The sequence below is a fragment of the Psammomys obesus genome, unplaced genomic scaffold (assembly GCF_907164565.1).
Source record: "Psammomys obesus unplaced genomic scaffold, mPsaObe1.curated_primary_1811, whole genome shotgun sequence".
NCBI lineage: Eukaryota > Metazoa > Chordata > Mammalia > Rodentia > Muridae > Psammomys > Psammomys obesus.
Genome location: NW_026596085.1, coordinates 3,084,856 through 3,094,092, shown reverse-complemented (window position 1 = coordinate 3,094,092; position 9,237 = coordinate 3,084,856). Strand labels below are relative to the sequence as shown.

The window sequence follows — 9,237 nt, the reverse complement described above, 5'->3', positions numbered from 1 at the left end:
CAAAATCCACAGAATTTATTTTAAATAAATCAATTAAAAAAACAACAACAAAAAACCCCTAGGAGTCACAGATAGAGATAAAGGCAACATCATCCCTGACACATCTACCTCCGTCCTTTCCTCCACTTCAGCTAATAAGCCTGTATTCTCCACAAGGTATATTTGTGTTTGCTTGGCCTCCTGGATCAGGCAAACTATAAACTTACAGACTCGAAGACCCTGAGGACAAGGTGGCTTTTATTTCCTTTGTGAAACTGTCTTTTCTCACCCGCCAGAACCCCTAAGTTCAGTGGTTGGCCTCACACTTACAAAATACCCAGTGAGTTTCAGGTAAGGCAAGTGCCTTTAGAGGGCAAGACAAAGAGAAAGGGACCCATCGTCTGAATATGCAAGGGATATCCTTGTCAATACACAGGATGGAAGAGGAACCTACCTACAGGGTTAAGATGTTCTGATGAGCCTTGTGGGGTAGAGCCCGAGAACCCCAGAGGGCAGCATGATGAACTAATGAAGTGCTTTTGTTGAAGGCCGAGTGCAGCACTGTTGGAGAGCAGAGGGAACGCTCTGGGACTGCAGCATTTGGAAGTTACGATGAGGAACCAACCCTTCCTCACACCCTCACAACACTAGTATTCTAAAGCGAAGTTCCAGAGAATGAGCCCCGGTGCATCCTTGACAGAACAGAACACAGAAGCCTGTGCTCCGGGCTAGAGCAAACAGTACCATCCATTCTCCTGGCCTTGACAGTCAGTTGCATGCTCTGGTCCGCCCCAATGAGAAAGGCAGATGACAAGACCAGCAGGCGGAAGTTAGGCCATTCCCTCATTAGGACTATACAAGTCCGGACAAGAGTAAGATAGTGAGACCAGGGAGGGCTTTAAATCAGATCTGGGTGTACATACTTAGGAAAAGACTATTACTGAATGAGGGTGCCCGAGCAGAATGGAGCCTGCGCTCTTGGGTACCTCGCTCCCATTTGCCTTTCCTAGAAACTGGCTCTCAGGGATAAGGCCATCTTTAGAAGTCAAATAATGGATGGCTGTTCCTCAGCTCAGAAGGAACAAAGGCCTGCATCTAGGTACGCTGGATGTAGCAAGGTTCTTGTGTAGCCTTGATTCTACCACCAAGCCCGTGTTGATACTGACCTTCAGCTTTAAGTATCTTACTCCACCTAGCATTGGCCACGCAGACAGAGCAAGGAAAAACAAAATGAGGCAATCAAGAGTTAGCCACTTTTCACTCTGATGGTTTTTGAAAGATGGGAGGTTAAGATTTAAAAACAAAGGAGCTCTTTAATGAACCTTCTCCTTCTTAATCTAGTGATCGATCATAGCATGGGCTGTGTAAAACTGGGTGGTGATGATGGGCAGGCTGTGAGATGGACGGGTGGGAACCCTTACCAGGTTATCTGCTGTGCCCTTGAACCATTAAACACTAAAGCCAGCAGTGCTGAGGGCGGTGAGCAGGAGAGACTACTATGACTACACTGGCTAAGAATAGAAGGTTGTGCTTGCCGCCCATAGGAGAGTGAACTGACAGCAAGTTGCTAGGCCTTATGATGGTGGAAAGTAACTACACCGAACCCGACACAGGACTCCTGGGAGCCACAGTAGTCTCAAGTGATCGAACGGATTAGCTTCCACACACCGCAGCACATGTTCTCAAAAGGCAGAAAGTCTTCTTTTCTCTGCCCTCAGGCCAGGGATGACTGCTGGGATCATGGGTTTTGTTGAGGAGTATATGACTGCCATGTCATGCTTATCAGCCTTCAAATATTTCTTTTGTAAGGGAGGGGAGATGGGTATTGAACACAGAAAAAAAGAGACAAAGAGAAGGAAAAAAATAGGCATATTTCGTTTAAAACAACTTGAGCAAGACACTGGTAGCATACTCTTGTCCATGAAATACAGAAACATCCTCAGTCTTGGTCATCAAAGCTTACTCTTGAATTAAGGAAGTTTCCAGATACTTGTCCTGCTCCTGCTGGCTGGCTCTCTAAGAATGGCCTACTATAAAGGCTGCATTTGGTTCCCACTAAGCTATCCTGCCACAGCCTGACCCTCTAGGGAGACACAGTAGCCTTAGGATCACTAGCTTTTACCTGATACATTTAAACTGCATTGGAGAAGGGAGACAGCTTCAGACAGCTCAATAATTTTATATAATTTGCAAAGTGCTTTTGTTGCATGTCTCATATTCTGCTATACATGACAATAAATATTAGTTGCTTTGGTCCATACAAAAAGTCTCTGAGAAAAATAAAACAAACAACAAACAAACAACAAACACAGAAAACTATCTTGTGGTGAGCCCCAGATAATAGTGGGAAAAAAAAAAAAAAAGCCTGAAAAGCTAAAGCTTGTCTTTAGATTAACAGTCTAAACTGCCGCAGTGTAAGCTGTCACTTAAATATAGTAAGTACCAAGAATCGAATGATACTCTAGGAGTCCTACTGTGAGTCTGCATGCCACAGTTTTCTAAAGGAGAGTGTAAAAGGTCCCAGCAACTCATAGAGAGAAAGCTATTTATTTCCTATGGAAAATCAAAAGAAAAAGCGAGGAAAGAGGAGAAGCAGCAAGAAAGAAACAAATGTACAAAGGGGTCTCGTCCTCCAACATGCAGGGAGAAAGGGAAGAGGGAGGACATGGTTGCTGGAGTGGACACGGTCACATTCAGTTTAACAATGGAATATTAAAAAAAATAGTTGTTTTCAAATTGTAACTTGTGGTAAAACATAGAAAAATGTATACTAAACAAGCCTGGTATAAAACAGAGTAAAATTTTCAAATAAGCCCAAGGAGAAAGCACAATGCTGGAAGGGATGGGGTACAAGGGGAAGAGGAGAAAAGATTTTATATAAAACTACCTATTACAATACAGAAAAAGTATAAAATGTTCCTGCCTTGGAACTTAAGTACAAAATGACACTGGCATTGGGTCATCTCACCATCTAAACCTTAGGAGCTCTGGGAGGGTGGGAGAGATGCTAGAAAGAACAAAAGAACTAGCAGTTTATCAGTCTAAAGTTGATCAGTCCAAGCTCCACCCATTTTTCAGCTGACACCATCATTTCCCTTGATAACCTTTACTCCTAAACCAGATTCATCCAGGTCTCAAAATATTCTTAGGAAGTCTACAGATGCCCAGTACACAGGGCTTATTGGGATCACTGTGTGCTGGGATTTGAAAGATGAAAATAAACCTGCAGACTAAATGGTGAACACATTCAGTCTCTTTCTCTTTTAAAAGCATATCCCTGTGAAATATATATTTCACACTGTGTGTGTGTGTATTATGTATGTATACACACATATAGATATATATGTATATAAAATTCTCTGTGGTTAGAAACATATTTAAACTAACTAGCCACAGACCAACTAGATCTGTATTCATCCAACTCTGATGTTTGATGCTAAAGGCCAAGGTCTTTCTTCCTAGTCAGAAGCAGGCAACAGTGAAGCTGGGGCCTTGTTGCTGCGCTCAGCACTTGCGGGGGGTCCTCCCACAGCACGTGCACACTGGCACAAAGGGCTGCTTTCAACTTTAGGGCCTGCCGGGGCTTGTGCAGTGTGCTCACGATGGGATGGCTGTACCAGTGAGAAAACAGCTCTGAGGAAAAGCAGTTCATTTTCAAACCGGGGCACATAAACAGGAAGGTTCTGGAGGAGGGGACACAAGCTTGTGCCTCAGTGTCCAGTCTATAGTCCCATTCCTAAGTCTGCATCTTGGGAATCATGTGTTTGTCTACTTGCTGGTGGTTTTTATCCCTTCCTGCTGTCCTTTCTTTTTCCTACTTCTCGGTAAGGCCTAGCAACAAGAGTTTATATGAAACCAAGATTCTTCCGAGTTTCCCTTGGGCTCCTAGTTAGGGACTCAGTGAGGCTGGAGCCCTTTGAAAACAAGATGGCAGAACTGAAGTGAAAAGCACTCTCTTTCTTCAGCGTAGGGATGTCCCTCACCCCTTTCACAGCACCAAAGTTTCTTTGCAAAAATAGTATCTGAGATACAAAAGGAAAGGCAGATGTGCTTGTGAATGCATCTCGCCTGGTCTGGTCCAGGACCAAGGGCTGTACAGGAACAGGGGGTTAGGAGCAGCTGTTTCCAAGGTCTCTGGATGTCGATGGCAAAGCGCTGGTCTCCGACACTGCTGATGTCTGCTCACTGAGACAGTCTTCACAACAGCTTCCGGTGGAGGATCTCCCAGACCATTCGCTTCCGGAAATATGGCATGTGTTGCTGTAGGGACACAGACATACTCTTAGTGTTCACTTCTGTAAGTACAATACTCCTTTCTCCATGCTCCCTTTCTCCTTAAGGTTTTCAGCTAACAGACTCAGTGACATTTCTGGTCTTCCAAACTGTTCATTCTTGGTTATATGTAACTTGGCTATGTAGCCTGGCTACTAAATCTCTATGTGGTCCAGGCTGTCCTCTAACTTATAGAGACTGGCCTTCTGCTTCTGAGTGCCAGGATTAAAAAAGTATGCCACCACTCCCAGTTTTCCCAAGGATTCTCTTAAACTCTGGGCTGTGACCCCATACAGGTATCTAAATTTATAACTGATAATGGTAAGTGTTAAAAACCTGAAGACAGTAAACATTTTCTGGTCATACCATGTCCAAAAATGAATTCAGGCTCAAATGTACAATGAATCTAAGGTGCTTCTGGCAGAGCTCTCTGTGCTGTACAACTTCACTGCAGCCCCGACTCTGCACGTATAACACACTCTGCACTTTGTGGTCTGTGACAGCACAGACTGCCAACTAATGTTGCCAGAAACACCGAGTAGAGATTCTAGACCATGGTACATTATGAATGTATTGTTTTCACTCATACATAACATTTTCTGCTCTTGCAGAAACATAACGGTTTAAATGTGAGAAACAAGGAGTTTTAGCCCACCATCAGTCCTTAGCACGTGACATCATACTGGCATCACTCTGTATTGTATTGTGCTAGAATTTTGATTTTAAAAATTAAGGTTTGGGCCAGTGAGATGGCTCAGTGAGTAAAGACACTTGCTACCAAGCATGATGACATGAATTCAACCCTTGGGAGAAAGAGAGAAACAATTCCTACAAGTTGTCTTCTGACCTCCACATGCTTGTTGGTCCCTTCCCCCCAAATTATAAATATTTAAAAATTGCTGCTTGACTTGACTCTCACTCTGCGGCCATCTTGTCCTACACTGCCAGCACTGCAGTACAGCAACAGCATTCTCGGCATTGCTGGTTAGAAAACCAAGCTATCCATCAACTCTGAATAGCGATGGAGGCGGGCTCTATCCTATAACATCAGCAGACTCAATTCTTTATGCAAAACAAAAACATCGATCTCATTTCTGTGCACTGGCTTTTGTCTTTAATCAACTGTAAAATTATATGTATACCGGAGAACTGTTTTAAAACAAATTCTTTGATTTATTATCAGTATACGTTTCATTTATCTATTTAATATAGGTGTAATGTAGAGTCATGTAAAAACTTCTTGGGTAAAAACCAATGGTAAATTTTTGTTTCCTTTTAAAGACTCTTTATGAATTCTTTCTTCATACATAGTAGTATCTGTGGAAGCAGAAGAGGGTGATGGATCTCCTGGAACTGTAATTATAATGCTGTATATGGTAATGTATATATAAATATAAATAAAAATAAATAAATATATAAATATAAATATATATATATTTTATATAAATTTTATATATATTTATATATATATTTATAAATATAAATATATATATATATTGTGTGTGTGCTAGGAATTAAATCCAGGTCCTCTGGAAGAGCTGCAAGTGCTCTTAAACCACTGGGCCATCTCTCTAGCCTCAGCAAAAGAAAAAATGAAGCCCTGGTTGAGACAAAATCTAGAAAGGACACTGATTCAAACAGAAGTGAAAAGTAGAAAACACATCAGAATAAGCCATAATTTCTTGTCTTAATCCACTTTGGCTCAGGACAATATGTAGAAAAATGACCAAGTACCTGGTGAGACAAACAGACCAGATGCACTAAAAAAAAGGACAAGGATAGGAGCGTTGTAACAGGTGCATGCGATTTACCAGGGTCTAGTCCAAACCCTGAATGCTTAACTCAGGGGAACTGAGGATGGCTTTTGATTCCAGTTTTGCGTTTTCTTTAAGATTAGAGGTAGGTGGGGGAGATGAACAGAGCATAAAGCTTTCTGTTTAGCCCAAACTCACTACCATACGTGACATGGGGTACCCTGGTGTGGACCGTCACTGTCTTCTTTTGTACAGTGTTCTGAAGCATGCAGAGGTCACCAGAGGCTCCACAGAACAGTTAGAGAAGAAGGCAGCAGCTCTGCACAGCGTGGGTGTCAGGTGCCTAGGCTATGCCCTGAAGGTCCGCCTCACCTGTGTGAAGTTGATTGGTCTGTCTTTGGTAATACAGTCAGCATATTTGCAAGCAAACATCCCACAGTCACTTCCATTCATCTGTTGTGGAATTTCCTAAAAGACCAACAACAACACCACAATATTTTTGCAAATTTCTTTATCAATTTTATACCATTTCCCTAAATTTTGAACACATGACCTTGATGACCTTGGGTCTCCTATTTCAGACAATAAAGTTTAAGAAGAAGGGGATTTTTTTTTTTTTTTTTTTTTGATGTAGCATTTTAGTCTCACCTTTGTGTTTTCCTTCATATTAATCACACGGGGAACTATCTCAGATTTTCATGGCACCTAACGGTATAGAAACTAGTCCTTCCACTAAGCATCAAATAGTCAACAAGTATTTCTCACAGGAGTAAAAATCTCGGTGAAACAGCTCTGCATTTAGAAAACAGTTTTACACAAGAAACACGATATGAGCTTTCCCACAAATAATTCATCTTCCATGAGGAACCAGACAAAGCTGAAGTCAGGCTAAACATAAAGCTAGGGAGCCCCTGGGAATTAACATCAACTAAAACTCTCTCCTCCCCACACACCCTAGTCGTTAAGGGCTTATCTGACAGCAACATGAAATGTACCTGGCTTTTCTTGCTGAAGAGCTGCCAGCCATTGGTGTCAAACTCTTTCCTTTTTTTGTCGACACTTTCTTGCTTTAGGTATTGCCTAAAGACATTGGAAGAGAATGAGATGAGCTGTGCGCAGCTGTGATGGCCGCCACCACCCAAAGAAAGGGTGTGGCAATCCTTGGAAGCCAACTCTTGAAACTCCCACCATCAGCCTACTCTGCTGACCCAGGAGGAATGGGACCTCTACCTCTCCTTTTCCTGATAGGTAATATTCTTCTTTCTAAAGTTCTTCAGTCTACTGACCTTTCTAAGGAACAATTTTGAATTATTTTTCTTGGTTTGTATGGTCCTTTTAGAGTTATCAATAAATGAATAATTTATTATTAAATTATATATATTATTCAAAATATTTCTAGCAGTTTCAGGGTATGTACTTTAACACTGGTAGTTTAGGATCTCCTAGTAAAAGTTCAATGCAAACCTACAATTTAACAAGTACAAATTCAATCTGGGCAGTGGTGGTGTACGCCTTTAATCCCAGTCCGGGGAGGCAGGTAGATCTTTGAGTTTGAGACTACAGAATGAGTTTCAGGACAGTCAGGGCTACATAGAGAAAACCTATCTCAAAAAATCAAAACAAAACCCCAAACCAAGATAGCACAATATATTTAGAGGATTCCTTTCCAATTTTTATGTATGTGTGTGTGGTTATGTGCATGTGTTCAGACATATGTAGGTGAGAGCATGTGTATGGTGTGCTTGTAGAGGCCTGATCAAGAATGACATCAGGAGTCACCCTTAACCACTACCCAACCTTGTTCATTGAGGCAGGGTCTCTCAATCAAATCCAGAGCTCACTGATACTATTAGTCTTGCTAGCCAATTTGCTCTGGGGATCTTTGTCTCTGCCTTCCAAGGATGGAGTTAGGAGGGAACCATGCACACACAGCATTTATGTGAGTCCTGGAAGTCCAAACTATGGTTCTCATGCTTGTATAAGAAGCCCGTTAGCCTCTGAGCCTCTCCCTAGCCCAAGAGTACTCTTTTTAAGTGAATACTTTTTACTCACTTTTCAGGAATCTACTTCCTTCTGGCTATATACTAGTTGCGTTACAAGCAATAGGTGTTGTAGAAAGAGAAACAAGTAGGGTATAAGACATTTGCTTTCTAATTTCCAAGGAGCCACTACATAGTGGGACTTGATTCTTTCATTTAAATTTCAGACAGCTGAATTAAGTGAGTTCTGTTGACCATATTTCTATGTATATAGTTATGCTAGCTTTTAGTGTAGCAAGATAGCAACTGCCCTCATTAACACATATTCAAGTATTAACCTCACTTGATTTTAAAACATGGGTTTTCACTGATGTGACAATGCCATTAATCATGTCTTTGAAGGTATCAGATAATGAGTTTGGCTACGGAAAGACAGAGAAAGCAATGGCAATTTCTTCTGTCCTCAACTCGCACTTACAAGAGGATCCTGCAGGCTTCATTGTTAATTCCGCCCATAGAATCATAGTAGGTGATGCTCTTTTTTCTGAAGTCTACAACCTGGAACAAGGCAAAACAGTGAGGACACCAGTGTACCGTCAGCTTTCCTCCCTCAGCCTTGACCCTTCCCCAGACTTTGTGTGAAACTGTGACGAGTTTGGTGAATGTTTTGCAGTATATTATGCTTAAGAACAAGTGTTTATTAACAAGTATTTATGTAGAGTAGTGCTGGAAGCCAATCAATTGGTGGTCTATTAACTGGCCTGAAATATTTTTCTACAGCTCAATCTCTCTCTGACCAACAACGCATGATTCAAAAAAAATTAATTAACTATCTTAAGATCATTTCCACAGTTTAAGAAAGATTGTGACAAGATTCTGGGTTTGTCTTTATCTTGAGATTTTCTTTTTAGATTGGTATCTTTAAATATAATTCAAAACAGAATATACAATAACTTTTATTAACATTAATGTATATACGCTCCCAGAGTCACAGAAACGCTACCCCCCCCCCCCAACAACACAAGGCAAGTTACAACTAGGCAGGAAGTAGCAGGCTGAGCTGGAGTTGGTGGCATTACGAACATCCTTTTTCCCTTTGTCTCAAGCTGAGGTGGCTAGATGGCCCATAACTTCCAAGTCTAAGCATCTCCTACTGTGGATAAGAAATTCACTGATTTACCTGAGTTTTAGTCAAGTCACCACCACTAAGTCATACCTCCCCTATAATCAAGCAAAGAAGTAGAACTTATAAC

The 9,237-nt window shown here is 41.5% G+C and overlaps 1 protein-coding gene across 3 annotated transcripts in view; it reads right to left on the bottom strand.

Annotated features, from left to right (window-relative positions):
- Positions 1-9,237, bottom strand: part of Senp1 (SUMO specific peptidase 1) — a 51,104-nt gene continuing 41,867 nt past the window's right edge. For all 3 annotated transcript variants that reach the window (XM_055627081.1, XM_055627078.1, XM_055627080.1), the window contains exons 15-18: positions 8,463-8,542; positions 7,001-7,085; positions 6,378-6,473; positions 1-4,239 (exon numbers count right to left, since the gene is read on the bottom strand). In XM_055627081.1, coding sequence (XP_055483056.1) covers positions 4,177-4,239; positions 6,378-6,473; positions 7,001-7,085; positions 8,463-8,542 — 324 coding nt within the window. In that variant the 3' untranslated portion in view covers positions 1-4,176. The remainder of the gene's footprint in view (positions 4,240-6,377; positions 6,474-7,000; positions 7,086-8,462; positions 8,543-9,237) is intronic.